The 17,057-nt window shown below is 46.4% G+C and overlaps 1 protein-coding gene across 1 annotated transcript; it reads left to right on the forward strand.

Moving 5' to 3' along the window:
- Nucleotides 1-3: 3 nt before the first annotated feature.
- On the forward strand, nucleotides 4-15,338 carry LOC106860081 (heat shock factor protein 3-like). The gene is made up of 13 exons (XM_014887772.2): nucleotides 4-360; nucleotides 1,450-1,558; nucleotides 3,167-3,294; nucleotides 6,123-6,247; nucleotides 7,108-7,183; nucleotides 7,845-7,906; nucleotides 8,330-8,411; nucleotides 8,694-8,827; nucleotides 9,198-9,443; nucleotides 10,631-10,736; nucleotides 11,294-11,359; nucleotides 12,201-12,267; nucleotides 12,829-15,338. Exons 1-13 carry the CDS (start codon nucleotides 19-21, stop codon nucleotides 13,158-13,160), a joined length of 1,875 nt encoding a protein of 624 aa, XP_014743258.2. The 5' UTR covers nucleotides 4-18; the 3' UTR covers nucleotides 13,161-15,338.
- The last annotated feature ends 1,719 nt before the right edge of the window (nucleotides 15,339-17,057 follow it).

A 17,057-nucleotide genomic window follows, 5' to 3' on the forward strand; every position in this document is an offset into this window, starting at 1 on the left:
CGGCTGCGGTCCCTTTAAATGCGTGCGGTGACGTCACGCGGCCGCGCGCTCCCCCGGGAGCACAACAAGAGTCACGCTCGCGGCCGCCGGGGCGAGGGGCGGGGCTTGGTGGCTTCCGCCAATCAGGGGCCGCTCCGCGCGGAGGCCCCGCCCCTGGCTGCGTCGCGCGGCCCCGCGCGGCCCGTCCCCGCTCGCGCGGCCCGTCGCGGTCCGAGGATGCGGGAGGCGCCCGCGCTGCCCCGCGGCCCCGCCGCCCCCGCCCCGCCCGCTCCCGGACCCGTGCCCGTGCCCGGTTTCCTCGCCAAGCTCTGGGCCTTGCTGGAGGATCCGGACAGCGACGACGTCATCTGCTGGAGCAGGGTGAGGTGGCCGCTCGGGCCCGGCCCGGGGAGGCCCGCGCGAAGGACTCGAGGGTGGTGGGGACGCCGGGCCGGGCGGTGCCGGAGGGTCCCTGGCTGCCCGGAGCGTGCCGGGCCCGCTTCCCCGCCCCGCTTGCGGTGGTGCTGGCGGACAGGCGTGCCCGGGGCCTCCCCCGGTGCCCGGGCCCCTCCCGCGTGCGGCCCGCGGCGGCGGCGCTGGAGCAGCGGGACATCCCCTGGGGACAGTCCCGAATTCCCGTCAGCGGCTCCGGGTGGTGAAAGGACGCTGTCAGGAGCCATTAACTGTCAATTTTCCTTCCGGAGCGGAGACAGATGTGCCCCGCGGGCTTAGGGCACGGACACACCGACCAGACAGCCCAGACACGCACTGTGTTTATTTTTGTTCCCTGTCATTTTTTAATTCCGTAGGATTTTTATCCACTTTTTTTCCCAGCCGTTTGCCCTTTACAAAGGCAAAGATGAAAAGAAACGCAGTCTTTTTGTTCCCTTCATTAACAATATAAGTGATGCAAAAAGCTCTTCCTGTTTCCAGGAAGTTTGATTTTGAGCATATAATGAATCTGGCACTGCTGGTGTCACGCTTACCCCTGGTCACCGCTGGGTTGTGTTGTCTGAACTTTCGGTAACTCAGCAACGTTCCGTGGTTATTTTTAGTGATGACATAGCACGTACAATGGAAGAATCTTGTCAGGAGCTGGGCAGTCTGATGAAGGGAGATGAAATCTCATTAGGAGCGTGAATTCCGTTGGGCTTGTGCAATGTTTATGTTTCCTGGGGACAAAGGGAACAGGTTTTTAGAACAGTTTTGCTATGGATTAAGATCAGTGTGTCAGGGGTTTAAAAAAGATTCTTTTTTCAATAGAAGTGTTCCATGTAATTGTCTTTGAATTCAAAATTTTTAGTCCAGTCACAAGTACTCAGAAGTGTTCCCACAGATCGTTCACTGCTGAAGCCTTTTGCCCTTCTCTGCTGTCAGAACAGTCTCTTCTGATTTATGATCTTCATTTAAGAACAACACCTTAGAAAAGCTGTGCTTATTCACTAACTGTTACTTCTGTTTATTTCCTAGAATGGCGAGAATTTCTGCATTCTGGATGAGCAGAGGTTTGCCAAGGAGCTGCTCCCCAAGTACTTCAAACACAACAATATCTCCAGCTTCATACGGCAGCTCAACATGTGTAAGCATCAGCGGTTCCTACACACCCTGCCAAGTTCATAGCTGCTTTAAACAAGCAAATGGACTTGGCAAGCCTTTCATCACTAAAAAGCTGACCCTGGCCTTAAGTTTGCTTTGCAAAAGAAAAGACTGATGGTAGAGCTTGGTTTAGTGTTTGGGTCTTGTGTTTTAGCTCTAAGCCCTTTTGAGTAAGAGCTGTAAGAATATGTGCTGGCGCCTAAAGGTAGCGTGAGGTTCCCTGAGCTCCAACATTGCTCTTACAGCAAACGTGTACCCAGGGGAATAGAGGCTGTGTGTGCATCCATACACCTAGAAGGTGAAAAATAATTGCCTGGATTTTGGGATTACCACTGCTCTTGCCTGCTTTGCTGTGTTGGAACCAGATCATCAGCTTTGCTGATGGGCCAAGCTGAACTACAGTTCTCATTCTGTTTTCTTTGCTCAACCTGTGAGCATCATATGGCAGCATTGCATAGCACATGTACTATAGCATGGCCAGGCAGTGGGGTGCAGTGACAGTGGCTCAGGGGCACAGTACAGCATGCAGTGCTGCATCAACCAACAGGAATAACTGCAGGAGCTTCTGGGACCAGTGGAGGGACAAATAGCAAAGGAGGCGCTGCCTTAGTTGGAATTTCAGACTGACAGGGAGGAGCTCTCTGTCCTTGCCCATAAGTTTGTCTCATCCCTCTAGCTGATGCCTGTATAGGTTTTGTAACATGTAGCACATCTGTTTAGTCTCTGGGCAGAGGGTAGATGCTTCTGTTTGTGTTGTGTGCTTGTGTTTGTAAGATCCATCACTTGAGTGATAGAGGATAATCCAAAGAAACAATTGTCTCTTCCCTTGTAGCCAGGATAAATGAAAAAAAAAAGCAAATGTTCCTATGTAGATACACAATGTAGTGGCAATCTCCTTTTCCTGCTGGATCTATCCTGGCTTTCTAAGAGTTGGAGTGCATTAATTGTACTAAAACCTTCACTGAGAAGAGACATGGATTGGCCTGTCAGCTGAATCATGCATCTACCCTGTGGTGTTTGAGCAGTGATGGAAATAGAACTGGCAGTATCTTACTTTGTGCAGACAGTCTAATATGAAGAAGGTGCTCTGCTGCAGATGTTTGCATAGGCAGGCAAGGAACTAACTTCTCTGCCTTGCTTTATTCTGTAGACCATGGTGGTACATGACACCATTTGTTTTGATAGGTAGTTGTCAGGGGTTAAAGGGAACGTGTACCATTCCTCTGCATCCACTGGGACATAATTCTATTCAAGATGTTGTAATAAATCTCATTTCTAACTAACTGTTGTGAAGGTTTGTACATGGCTGTGATGGTTTGGCCATGACTGTCTTGCCCACGGACACACACTGGCCTCTGCTGTGCAGCTTGCCAAGGGCAGGCACTGGTACTGTGGACATATTCTCTAGCTGTGAAGATCAGAGCAATGAAATAATTGAGCACAAGAAAAGCTACCTTGGCTGTTTTTCATTGTTTCTGCTCTCAATAAGGGTAGTGCAGTGGGTGTTTTAGCACTGGACTTTCTTAAGCTGTATGTGTTCCAAGTCAACTTTCAACTGGAAGAAATGTCTTTGTTGATTTCGTCTCCACAGATGGTTTCAGGAAGGTGATTGCTCTGGAGAATGGTATCATTACAGCAGAGAAAAGCTCAGTTATTGAGTTCCAGCATCCTTTCTTCAAGCAAGGGAAGGCACATTTACTGGAAAACATCAAGCGCAAGGTACAGTCGAAGCACATGTTTATTTCACCTAGTTACAGAAAGTGGCTTATCAGGAGCACGTATGGGAGTTTAAAACAGAGCCAGGAAATACCATGGGAGCCAAGGTACCTCCCTCACAAAGCCAGGCCAGTGCTTGGCTGGGCCTCCTTGTGCCAGTGCTCAGCAAAACCTGCTCTGCTCTTGGTTGTGAACTGGGGTAGGACCATCATCATCAAACCACAGCCCTTCTCCACAGAGTTCATATCCCAGATTGCAACTTAGCATGGTCTGCAGTTCTGTCAGCATCTCCAGCTTCAAGAATTGTACAAACTCAAAAAGCAAAAGAAAATACGTTCACATTTGGCACTCATTAAAAATTAGCAAGGTCATCGGTAACCAGTTCATTTGGATGAGTTTGTGTAAATTATATTGCTCCTCCAAAACTGTGCTGCCACTAAGCTACATCCTTATGAGCACTTTCTGCTTTTCTTTTGTACGTTCAGGCCTTGTCTGACCTGTTTCTGCACACATATTTATCCTCTATTGGCACATTACAGCCCATAATATCCAGAGAAAGAGAGTATCATGATACATCACATTGACATTTGAACAGCAGAATCTTTTCTTTAGGCTGTTGTCAGGTGTGGCTGCATTGCCCAGGGTAATAAAAGCCCAGGGTAGGCTGGAGAGCCACAATTATGTTTGGATTGATTCTTGACTGAGCTGCCCCTGCTCGGAGCCAGAATCGATGGAGTGGCGCTGGCTCGGGGCTGTGCTCCCCCCGCTGCTGTCACCAGCGTGTCCCAGCCTGCACGCCTGGCAGGGCAGGTGCATGGTGACGTCAGGTGTGGCACCATGTGTCCCAGGGGTGGTGCATTGGGTGGAGTGTTCTAGATGGAAAGACAAGAGCTCTGCTCAGTGCCAAGAACATTCGTATGAAGTGTTGAATACGTTGGTGAAAGATATCCTTTATTTCACAGGAGATGTTCGTGATTCTTTTTGCAAAACATTCATTTTCATGCTCTTTTACTGTCTGGAGTGGGGCCATATTCCAGTATTGGCTGTAAACTATATTTCAAGCCTCTGTCAGGACTGCAGATTTGAATGAAGGACTTTATGCTTTACTTGCTGCTTTTCACTTTTAGCTCTGCTGGTGTACAGATACCCTGTGTGTCTTCACAGAGCACCAAAACGGTCTGAATTGGAAGGCACCTTAGAGCTCATCCCATTCCATCCACTGCCATGAGCAGAGACACCTCCCACTAGACCAGGTTGCTCCAAGCCCCATCCAGCCAGGGATGAGACAGCCCAGTTTCCCTGGGCAGCCTGTGCCAGTGCCTCAGCATCCAAGGACTGGACACCCTGATTAGCCAGATGGGGACTCTGAAGAGCAGTTCCTTGTACTTGGGCAGAATTTTTATTGGCTCTTGTTTTTGTGGAGGCTAGCTGGCTGCATTTGGAATTTCCACCCATGTCCTGCAACTTTTGGTTGTCTTCCTACAGAGAGGTGGTATGGTGAAGAGAAACCAGGCAGCCTTGAATTTCATTTGCAGTTACTAACTGCAGCAAACAGCAAAGCATCTAGACTGCAGACAGGGAGGAGAACTGTCAAACCCTTCAGTCCATCCTTTGCACCATGGGATTGTGTCAAGAAAGTAGTTAGTCATGTCTGAGAAGTGATTGCACAACAGCTGTGTTCTGTTCCAGCACAAGAGGATGGGATGTTGGTTTATAACACCATCGGTTCATTTCTGACCATCCCACTCCTCTTTGGAAGACAAGATGTGTGAGCCAACCTGCACAGAAGTTATCTCACACCTCAGCAGGCCAGTACCACATTGGTGCTTTCACTTCCCCCTTGGAATCCACATGAGATGCTTTCATATCCTCCTTGGAATTCAGCAGAGTGACAAGAAAACTCCCAGCAGGCTATAGGTTGGGAAGGACACCTGGTACAACTCCATGTGGCTCAGTTCTAGTCAGTATTTGACAAAATTATGTTTGAAATTATGCCCACAAAGCCTGGATGTATCATTCAGACGTGTGCATGTGATGTGCTGTAGACCTGTCTTTTTCAAAATCCTGAATTGTGTCGTAGCCAACAATGCTTCTGCTGCAGAGAGAGTTGCTGGAGGAACTGGAAAATGTTCAATACAGAAGTTCAGGAAGGAGATGGTGAACTTTTTGCCCTCTGATGGCTTTTCCACCATCATTTGAAGTACCAGCATTCACGGATTGTGCTGTGAGCAGAAGAGCAGTTTGGACTCTTTCTGCAGACAAGTCTCCATAACTTTGGAATGAGCAGGGAGGTAGTAGAGGAAACACCAGTAGGGGAATCTGCAATTCAACTGGTGTGGGATAAATTTCCTGACTGAGTAGGATGCATCTAACTATATGCTTTCATCACCCAGTAACTTAATGGAAATTTTTTATTCCTTTGCTGGCAAATTTACCCACACCTAGAAGAAATATGATCATCTTGTTCTTCCACTATCAGCTGTGGGGCTTTTTTGGCTGGTGTTTGCTTTTTGACACTAGAGGGCAAACTGTCACCAGGCCTGGCAGAGAACCCCCAGGGAAAGTCCTTTGCAGTCGGTGGTTTTTATTGTGAAGTTCAGTCATTAATCTGCTGTCTCCAGATACAAAGTGCTAATCTCATGTTTTCCTTAGCATCTTCCTTTTTTCATGTCCTAAGGATTGTCACCTGTAGGAGTTTTGGTGTTTTATGCCATGTAAGAATTGCAGTCTGATCTTTTAATGAGGCTTGGTCCTGCCCTGCAGGCTGACTGCACTCTCCCTGCAGCAAGGAGTATGCACTGTTTGTAGTAAAGCATGTGTACCTGTTCTAGGTGTCTGCAGTGAGAACTGAGGATCTCAAGGTCTGCACAGAGGATTTGCACAAAGTCCTGTCTGAGGTGCAGGAGATGAGAGAGCAGCAGAACAACATGGATGTCAGGCTGGCTAACATGAAGAGGTAGACTCGGCTGTTTCGGGGCACTTGTGCATTGAATGTTGCTTATATCTGATGGAGATTGGCTAAATATGGGTTTCATTTGAACTGGAAACAGGTGAAGCTGTATTTTTTCCTAAGAATGTCCATTCCACCCCACACAACATTCTGAATCTTGTTTGGTTTTGTAATTCAGTTACAGACTGCAGAATTACACTGGGAGTTTGTTGGCTGCCTTGAGATTTCACTCAGGTTGCCAGCACCTGTAGTAGTTTCTTAGGTCAATGAAAGCATTTAATTTTTTGAATACAAGCAGGGTAAAATGCAGTGAGGGACAATTGGTGTTTTGTTTTCTTTCTAACTTGAAGTGGACTTTGCACATCCTCATCTCTGTTCTCTCAGATCCCCTTCATATAGGCACTGGTAATTCATTCGGGTCATTGATATGCCAGCAGGTATCAACCAGAGTTCAGGACATACCTTTCTCTCTCTGTTTCTTAAAAAAAAACAACAAACAACCAAGCCTCTTGAACACCACCTTTAGATCTGTCCCAAGGCTGTCAGTGTTTGGAGACAGGCTGAGTGTAACATAAAGTCCTTATTCAACAGCTTTGAGGCTTTGAAGGAATACCTCAGATCAAGATTATTGGTGGAGCAGCAGAGGATGAGGGTGTACTTATTAAGTGAGTGTTTGCTGCTGCTGATGGAAAATGGAGTTATCAGAGTTTATGCTAGTGGATCGAATTAACTGAGGGTTAGTTATCCACAGAGGGAATGTTGCCATTGGTTCTGCAAGGTACTCTAAAAGTTTGAAAGCTTTGAAACTAGAGCATATAAAGTAAACTCTGTTCATCCTCTGTCTTCTGATTTATTCTGCATTGCAGAGAAAATAAGGCCCTGTGGAAAGAAGTGGCAGTTCTAAGGCAGAAGCACAGTCAACAACAGAAGCTGCTGTCTAAGGTACCATTGCAGCATCTTCAGTGCTACCATCCTTATTCCTGCCTCTGTGATACTTCATGGCATTCTTTGCTTATGTAGAATGACAAATGACACAGAGCTGAACAGGCTGTATTAATACAGCATAAAGAAAATGTTCACAGTTCCTGAGTGTCCCAGAAGTAGCACAGTAAAGAACCACGAGCAAAGCACTAAGGAAAAGTCATAGTAAGACGTCAGTGTGTGGAGACAGTGCATGGTAACAGGAGCCCAGAACTTGAGAGATTGCAGGCACATGGAATTGAGTCTGTGAAAGATCTTGGACCAGGATACACTTAGACCACTTGAGAAGTGAACTTGGAATGCAGAAACTGTAGGAGCTTGCACGCTGGAAAAAATTTTCTCTGGTTTGTTCCTCAGCTGTTTCTGGTCTGGAATCCTCTAGTGACTTGTGCTGTTACATTGCATTTCAAAAAAAAAGCCAACTGTGCAAGTGGGCTAATTTTTCTATGCAGTTTGTAATTCTTGCTTTGTTCTTTAAGATACAATTGCAAATGAATTTTTAAAATACAAGTTTTTGTCATGTAACTATATCATTTTAAAGTAAAATCTGAATTAAGAATTTAATGTTAGGATTGCTATGCTGACCACTTTGTTTTGGTTTTCTTTTGTTTTTCCTTTTTAGATTCTTCAATTTATACTAAGTTTGATGCGAGGAAATTATATTGTTGGGGTCAAAAGAAAAAGGTAATTACTTGATAGGTCCCAGATCAGTGTCAGATATGAATTGTACAGATGAATCAGTTTCTCTTGTGTGACAGGTATTTTTATCACACCTGAGAAAGCTGATGGAAGTTCAGTCAAGCACAAAATAAATATTTCCTCCTTATCGCTAAAAGGGGTGGGAAGAGAATATTCTACACATTTTCCATTCCAAAGGGCACAGTTATCAGAAGTGGTAAATCTCAAAATGTGCACGTGTGACTGATTTTCTTCCAAACCACAGCGAGTGTATGGTACAGGCTGCCTGCAGTGCCTTTCCTGACACACATTCCCAAAAGTCAGGTTTCTTGGGAGGGCAAGAATGATCACCATTCCTGCCTGTCTCTGGCACTGCTGCAGCCCTTCCCTCTGGCAGGCAGGGTGTACTAAAGCTGTGCTTTGTCTCAGGTCTCTCACGGATGCTGCGGGTGCTTCACCCTCCAAGTACAGCCGGCAGTATGTCCGCATCCCTGTGGAGAGTGGCCAAGCTGTAAGTCTCCCCAGGGACACAGGCACTGGGTTGGACAGGATGATACACACTGATATCGATCTTCCTTATAGCTACAAATACCCAAACCTTGTAGTCAAATGCTCTCCCTTTTGTAATAGGTAGTTTTAGACAACACTCTGGCTGTAAAATGATGCAAATCAGTGCAACTGGTCATAGATTAAATGTGAACAGGAAAGAGAAGCTGCAAGGAGAATGGGGCTTCAGTATGAAAAAAGAAAAGGTCAGAGGCTGTGGTTTACTCGTTCTGTGCTGTATCTGCAGATGGCTTTTTCTGAACATAGTGCAGATGAAGAGGATGGAAATGGTACAGGTCTGATAATCCGAGATATCACTGACACCCTGGAAAATGCCACCAATGGCCTCCTTGCTGTGGCACACACAAGTGGCAGAGCCAGGTATGTCCAAAGTACATGAAGCATTTATGCCTGGGTTGTTAAATGGGTAGTAGTTATGTTAAAGTTGGTGATCCATCTGGATTTTCTTTCCAGAGTCTCTGTTAGGAGTTTCCCTCTGCCTATTTCCTATATATTATGTTGCTGCTTTTTGCCTGGGAAAAAGAGGTGTTTTGCTGTCATACATGGTCTCTGTATAAGCTGTATTAAGATTCTTCATCTTCCATTTTTCTGCTTTTTCTAAAGACTAGTTTGTTACTTGAATCCTTGACTGGCTTAATCTTATTAAGATTTGGGCTACTAAACCTGAAATGAATAGTAATGCAGTTGATAAATTCTCCTGTGTGTTGTTTCTGTTTGGATCACATTTTAGAGAGCCACAGGCAGCTCTGGATCCTGGCTTACCTCTTTGTCAAGTATCACAGCCAAGTGAGTTAAATTGTGCAGAACCTGTCCCATCAGTTCCTATAAACGATGTCAGCAAATCCAGCGAAATAGGCACGGCTGCTGTGGAGCTCCACACTGCACAGCCAAATGCTCCAGAGGACCCCGTGTCAGTAATTGACTCCATCTTGAATGAGAACAACTCTGGAAACCAAAGTGATCCTTTGCTGGACAGGTATTAACTTGTTCCTGAAGAGAATTACACTGTTGTCACCTCGTGGGATCCTGTCAGAGCTTTGAAGGGTGTGTTCATGAGGCAGAGCATAGGGAATTAGCTTTTGAATTGTCATTGGCAAAGTGAGTTCTCCTCACCTTTGTTACCAGGGCTTGAAAAAGCCAAATGTTGGCATCACACAATGAAAAAGGGCAGGTGTCCCTGTCACCTTTATGTGTGTGTCACCTTTAACGTGTGTGCCTGACTGCTGGTGCATGTCAGTGTGTCCCATCAGCCCACTGCTGTCACTGCCAGGTGCTGCCAAGCAGCAGGTGCAGGGCACTGATCTCAGGCTGGCATTGTGGGCACTTTGTCCCTGGGACCTGGATTGTCCTGGTGGTCATCTCACTGTTCCTTTCCTTCTCTGCCCCTCATTTGTACAAAGCTGTTGCCATGTGTCCTGTCACATCACACAGCTCACAGTGCTGCAGGAGAGCTGTATTGAGGACAAAGCTTGAACCCTTGCTCCTACAGCTCTTCTGCTGTGGTCAGCAGCAGGTAGGAGGGTCTGGGGTGGTGTCCCAGCACCCATGCAGTCTGAAGGCCCTGCTGTGTCTTCCCCCCTGGGCACTGCAGGATGTGGGGCAGCACCTTGGAACTGCCTATTCCTCAGTGCTGGGAATTCAGTACAGGAGCTCCTCATGGCATAGCAAGACATGCAGTGTGGGCATTGTGCCTGCAGCTGCCTTCTCAGGTTCTTCATTGTCCCTCATGTCCTGCCTACTGTCCTTGGTAACATGTCCCGTTTGGCAACAAGCTGGTGTTTCAAAGTAGGTAGAGTTCCTTCTGGCCCACATTATTTTCAGCCCTTTGCTTATCATTTATTGTCCCGGGGCAAAGCCATTGAACCTTTGTTTAAACAAATACTGGTGCACAGGCTGGGATCTGAGAGTATTCACCAGATACTAAAATGAGGGAGGAGGTAGGTATGGAGGGAGGAACTGCTTTTTGACCTGATAGCTGTAGTTGTAGGTTGTAGTTGTAGTCTTAGTTGTACCTGTACCTCAAAGAGCTGAATGAAAGGTGATACAATAATGCAGTTTGATCCATTTGGCTATTCTGGATTGTAAGCAGCCTGCCCTGTGGGGCAAGAGGAGGCCCTGCCTGCTACCTGTGCCTTACAGTGCTCTGTAATTTTGTCTTTTTAGAGAGGAAATTCAGGATTTTCTGAACTGCATCGATGCCAGCCTTGAAGAGCTCCAAGCAATGCTGTCAGGGAAGCAGTACAACTTCGGTGCCGAAGCATTCAGCGACGTGAGTGTCTTCTCACTATTCCTGATTTCTGAGAAATACTGCTCAAGTTGTGTCATGGAATGCTGCTGGTTAATTCCATGTTGTAGTGGGTAAGAGTCAGGAGCATCTTGAAAAGCAAATAGTTACAAACAGAATAATGATCTGTAGGTATTCACAGTGTACAAGGTAATAGTGGGAGCCTTTCCTAGGTCATACAGGATTCCTGTTCTACAAAACTGAAGGAGGGGAGAAAAAAGGAGAAATTTGCCTCACTTTTCCTTCCCAAGACTAATCACATACCATCACATCCTGACTGTGTATTTGATTAAGCTGGATGATATGGAGTGAAACTTAGCTGTATTCCTGGAATCACTGGGAAATGGGGTAGCCTTTTCTCCTCCTGTGACCTCAGTTCACTGCCACAGCTGAAACTCCTAGCTGAAGGCCCATGGAGGTGCCACTGTCTCCATACTTCAGTGGAAGGAGCAACACACTGGGTCCTGCAGTTCTTTCAGGAGCTCTGTGCAGTTTTACTTCAAGAACTTTATTAGTTGACATACAGCCTTTTTTATTTTCAGACATTTAATCCGGAGCTGCCAGCCCTGGATATGAGCTTGATGGAAACTCCCTCTGGTATTGAAAATGTAAGAGTAAGATTTACTTCTGTGGTGGGAAGGATGAATGTGATGCTGGGAGTTGGATCTTGCTTGATGCAACTCAAGGGTGGGAGCAGGGTTGATGGCACAGGATGACACTGCTGGTTCATCTCATCCAGTTGACTCCAGGGTTTCAATTATCAGTGTTGGCATATTGGAATTTAGGAGGGATCTTAGGATAATTTCCAGTCCTACATTCCTAGTGCAGTCATACACTTGGAATGCCTGTCTGAAGACTGAAGGAAAAGTACTAAATGAAAACTGTAATGCAATACACTGTAGTTGTTCTGAACATGGCTCTATGGGATTTCCTCAGAAGATACACAGAAGTTTAGCACAAACTTACTTCTCTTGGTCCAGTTCCTAAAATTGATTCATACTATTAAAAAAATACCCTTGCAAGTGTTATTTTTGTAGTCCTGAAATAATATTTAAACTAGGATTTCCCAGTAAGAAGAGCTTTGACTACAAGTGATGTAAAATGCAGCTGTGTTTAAGCAGTGCCTGCAAAATTCAATTACATGATGAAATCATGTTTAGCTGTTACCCCAACAAGACCGATTATAATAAAGCTTCTGGTTTGGAAAGTAAAACAAATATTTGCTACTCAGATGCTCTTTTTGTTTAGTAAGTTAAGTTTGTCTTTATTTCACTGTGCCTCCTTCTGAGACCTCCTGTGTGCAGGCCTTCGTGTGCAATGACAGGATCATTGCTCAGTTGCTCCATCTCTCTTCCTTCCTTCCACATCTAATTCTGTTAACCAGTCATTAAAGACATCCATTTTGTTATTGTTAAACATTGTCTTAACTCTCTGTCTGCTTTGTTTCAGATGGCAAACTTGGCAGAGGGCACTGAAGGTCTGGGAGCAAGTGAGAGGGAAACAGCAGGAAGCAAAGGTGGGCAGGAAGGAACACTGAGCACTGTGGCAGCTCCATGCTCTTGGAAAACTGTATTTTGAAATGGAATTGTTGTAACCTGTAATATCTCCTTCTTTGGTCTGGGCTTAAGCTTTTTGTGAAGACTGATGTTCCACTGATCTTGAAGCTGTGTCTCAGTCTTAAAAGGCCCATCCTGTGCCCTGTGGTTTTTCACATGGGTCCCATCCTGTGTCCCTTTTCACACGGAAACATGACACGAGTGCCATAGTGGGGAGCAGAGCTGTAAATGCCCTTGTGGCAGCGTCTCCTACACAGGCTCCCCAAAGGCAGAGCTGCTCAGGTTACCCCTGCAGTGCTGCCATTGCATGCTGAGAGTCTTGGAGTGGGCTTCAGGCACTGATGTTTCCAGGCACAGGGGCATTGGCTTCACCCTTGACAGCCATGGGTGTAGGGTTTGTCTCAGCCCAGCTTGTGCTTTCCTGTAGTGCTCCAAGTTTGAAGCAGCCTCTCCAGCTTTCCTTGCCTTGAATAAGAGCCTTCAGTTGGTGAAAGAGTTTGAACTGTTTGTTTTTCCCTCAGATATGCAGCTGATCCAGTACAGGGCCAACCCTCTGCTTTCCTTATTTGAAGAGCTGCCTTCAGGTGAAGCTGCTGGGAAGGTGGACGATCCAAAAGACTTTCTGCTGCCTCCCCTGGAGGAGAAACCTGCTCTCCAGCCTCCGTCAGCCAGTGGAACCGTTGTGCCACTTACAGCTCCAGCAAGCCAGGCTGAGCCTCTGGACACTCTGGGAATGGGTGATCCCCCTCTCCTCCCAGAAGATGGGAATGGAGAGTATAAACTGTTCCCACTCCTGCTTCTCAGTCCTGTTGCTAACTTCATAGACGAAGCCTCTGAGATAGAAATTTCTTGAACTCATAGAACATCTGTAACCAGCTTAGTGCTATGGAATAACCACCAAAGGAGTGGAGCAGCAAAAAGTGTGAGCTTGGTCCTCACCTGCTTCCTGGGGACCCTGCTCTGCGCAGACAAATGGAAATTCTCTTGCTGCAAGCAGGGAGCACATCTGGGAGAACTGAACACAAGCTCAACAACAGCAAGAGCTGGTGGGGTGAAGGCACCAGACAGAGGGGAAGAACAACAGCCCTGTAAACATACCACAGTGTATTCCATAACTTTTTATCCAATATTCTTATTGCAAGAGGAAATATGTTTGTATCCTGTTTGTAAAGTTTGGCTGGGCTTTTTTGTTGGGGGGTGGTGTTTGTTTTTATTAGATGGATAGTAATGTGGTGTGTAATATTTTAAACCTGGGTTTTACTCTTTGGAGAGCCTGCTTCAATAGGTGGCTTGCCTACTGTTTGGAATTAAGTTGGTTTTAAATTTTCTTTTTATTTTGAGATTTCTTTTTTGACAGTTATTGGCTACAATTGTTTGCATCTGCTTAGATTACTTTCGTACTCCTAGATTTGCTCCTAGGTATAGGGAACATTTTTCCTATGGAAAATGACATTTAACTGTGGAGTATTATTTTTTAACATGCTAGCACACATCCATTGCCCTGGATTGTAGGAGTTGTGGTAGGAAGTGCTTGCCCCCCTGTGTAGCGCTGATTTCTCATGCACATTGCATGGCAGCTCGGGGTAACCTGCCCCAGTTCACAGGTCCTGTGTCCTTGGAGATGGTCAGTAGGACTGATTCATGTCCCTAAAATGAGAAGGGGAGCCCTGGGGTCCCTTGCACTGACACAGGGTGTCACATTAAGGTTTCTCTGTGCTGGTAGCAGGTATTGTTCCCTGCCCCTGTATGCACACCAGGTTTCACGCTGCAATTTCGGCCCGTGGAATCCTAAAGCCAAATTAACTAGATGCATCTGAGTTTTTTGACAATAAATTACATAAACTAGTATCTACTTCACCAAAAAGTCGTTCCCCAAAGTTTCTTTTGGCACTGTTTCCCAAGTTCTCTGAGCAGCTGCACTGTGGAGCCCAGCCCTGGTGTCAGTGGAGCAGCAAGTTGTGTGCTAGTAGCAAGCATATCACAGTTTCACCAGCCCACACAAACCTGCTGTGTGCTGAAGTGACAGCGAGCTGCTGGGGCTGCAATAGGCCTGGATGCAGGTAGAAACCCCCTTGGATAATATCACCTGATATTTCCTACCAGCACAGTTACTTAAATTTTTTTTCAAGTTTTAGGAATTCAGGCTACCTGCAGGCTTTGTTCTCTCTAATGTTCCTGAACTAATAAGTGCTGAGCTCTTTTATGTTCAAGAATCCAAGGTAGATATTCTGAAGCCTGCTAGATAATGCATGTCACCTGTGCTGGCCCAACTTAGTTGGATTTGTGCTTCCCTGTCAAATCTCTGATTTGCAGAGGAAGGTCCTGCTCCTGAGTGTGTAACACTTTCAGTGTCATTTTATTTCTGTGCTTCTGTACCTGTTCTTACCTCGTGGCCCTTCTCATTTCCTTCTTTTGAATTGCCTTTTGTCAAGTTTGTCTTATTTAAGCCTTCACAGTCTTTCTTTTGCTGACTTGTTGAGGCCAATGGCTGAATAGTCTCAAGTTTTCATGAGCTGAAGGGAGAGGGGGAGGTGAGCATGTTGCATCTGTCCCAGGTCAGGTTTGATTTGTTAATTCCTTCCCAAAGGCCACAGTTTTGAGAAGAGTTATTCAGTGAAAACTTGGCTTTTCTGGTGTGCTGTTTGACAGCACCATGCAGACAACAGAGTTATTTGGGAGGTTGATCTGCACCTCTGACTCCCTGCACTGGTTGGACTGTAATTTCTGTCATGGATTAGTGTCATGTTCCTCTGTCTCAGAGTCCTCTCCCCTCAGCACAGCTCACTGTCAGATATTGGGTCTGAGTGCATCATGGGTTTTTAATACACTTTCTCTCTTAAGAAGTTAAGAAACCAAGGCTTAAGAAAATTGCAAAAAAAAAAGTTTGTGCATCTGTGTGTCTGGTTTATGTACAGGTCCAGGAAAAGTATTTGTGCAACTTTCTTAAGAAAGATTGCAATGGAAAGGGGAAGACTGAATAGCAAGAAAAACCCACATGCTGAAGTAATTAAACTCAAGAATTGCAAAAAGATCACTGTGTTTCTTGTACATTCTTTGCGTGTGTTCCTGTCTGTGCCAATGTTTCCCAAACCTGTTTACTGATTTTTCCAGAATTAAGAGCTTTCATGCTTCTGGGGTGTGGTCTCATGATGCAGGTTCAGGTCATTGCTGGTTCAGGAATAACTAGGGTGATGAGGAAAGCCTAGTGTCTGTTTCTAGAGCCTGGGAGATCAGCACCTGGAACTGGTTTTTCAAAAGAGTTGATGTGACAGCTCAAAACATGCTGAAAAATACACCAGATGTAGTGCACATGTGCACATGTGCTCCATAGGCTCCAGTAGGAAAGGCTCTCACCTCCATAAGGTATGGATTATGCAGACTCTGCCCAGGGTAACTGGCACCGTGGGCATTACCGTTTTTGTGAGCTTTTCCTTGAAGTAAGGAACTGTTCGTCATTTCCACTGCCAAGAAAAAGGATGCTGCTCTTCAGGATAAGGACATGGACACAGCAGTGGGGTTGGCATGTGGAGCTATGGACAGGCTCCTCTGCTATGACAAGCTGCCTGAATCTGCAGCCAGGTGCACTTCCAGTGCAGTGCAGCTGCTGCCCAGCCTGTGCCCGAGGGCCAGTGGCCAGGCAGTGGGGGCCATGTGCCAGCCTGGGTGGGGGCACTGCCCTACTGCAGCCTGATGTGTCACCAGTTTGCTACCCATGACCACAGCAGCTTCCTTCCTTCTGCAGCATCAGTGCACGTGGCTGCTGCCTGGCTCCTTGGCTTTATCACTCTGTGTCTGGGGAGGAAAGATTGCTCTCCCTTATCGTTCATGTGCTGGGAATCCACACAACACTCCCGGGCGTGGTGAGTGCAGACTGAGGAAGTGCCAAGTGCCCCTTGCACGCTCCTTTCACATCTACTCTGGCTCTGTTCTGACCCAGCCCTCCCCACACCGACCGTGGGAGCCTTGCCATCAGTTCCTATCTCCTGTGTGCTTGCTAACAGAGCTTTTCAGAATACAAGAAAAACTGATTTTGCTCTGTCTCTCCTGGGCTGTGTGATGCCACCTCATCCATCCACACTTAGAATGTTTTGCTGTCTCCTAAAACAAGATTCTTGTTTTGAAAAGCAGCATCATGGTATCACAGATGCCCCAAGCAGAAGCAAGGGGTTGCTGCCACACTCACCTTAGGTACACGTGCTGCATTGTATAAAGGCCAAGACTTCTCCTGCCATTGTTCCCCCAACCAACAGGGTAAATGCATAAATAAATACCTACACATATTTTTTAATCATTCAGTTTGAGTTTCAGTTTCCTGGTTGGTCCAGATCCCACTAGTGACACATTCCTGTTGTGTTTTCACCCCAGCCAGCAATCAAACCCCACACAGCTCATTCTGCCACCAGTGGGATTTGTGGAGAGAATTGGAAAGGTAAGAGCTGGAAAACTCTTGGGTTGAGGTAAAGACAGATTAATAGTGAAAGAAAAAGCTGGCACACAAGCAAGGAAAAACAAAGGATTCATTCAGTGCTTCCCAGGGGCAGGCAGGTGTTCAGCCACCTCCAGGAGAGCAGAGCCCCATCACGTGTAATGGTGACTTGGGAAGACAAACCCATCAATGTCTCCCCTCCTTCTTCCCCCTCAGCTTTAAATAGTGATGGTGTCATGTGGTGTGGTCATTTGGGGTCGCCTGGCCTGGCCGTGTCCCCTCCCCACCTCCCATGTAGCCCCAGCCCTCTCACCAGCATGGCTG

The sequence above is a fragment of the Sturnus vulgaris genome, chromosome 14 (genome assembly GCF_052056855.1).
Source record: "Sturnus vulgaris isolate bStuVul1 chromosome 14, bStuVul1.hap1, whole genome shotgun sequence".
Classification (NCBI taxonomy): Eukaryota; Metazoa; Chordata; class Aves; order Passeriformes; family Sturnidae; genus Sturnus; species Sturnus vulgaris.

Coding starts and splice junctions, on each gene's coding strand:
- LOC106860081 (XM_014887772.2), top strand. CDS start 19: ATGCGTGCGGTGACGTCACGCGGCCGCGCGCTCCCCCGGGAGCACAAC. Junction 11,360..12,200: donor CTCCCTCTGGTATTGAAAAT/GTAAGAGTAAGA, acceptor GCTTTGTTTCAG/ATGGCAAACTTGGCAGAGGG. Junction 12,268..12,828: donor GGAAACAGCAGGAAGCAAAG/GTGGGCAGGAAG, acceptor TTTTTCCCTCAG/ATATGCAGCTGATCCAGTAC.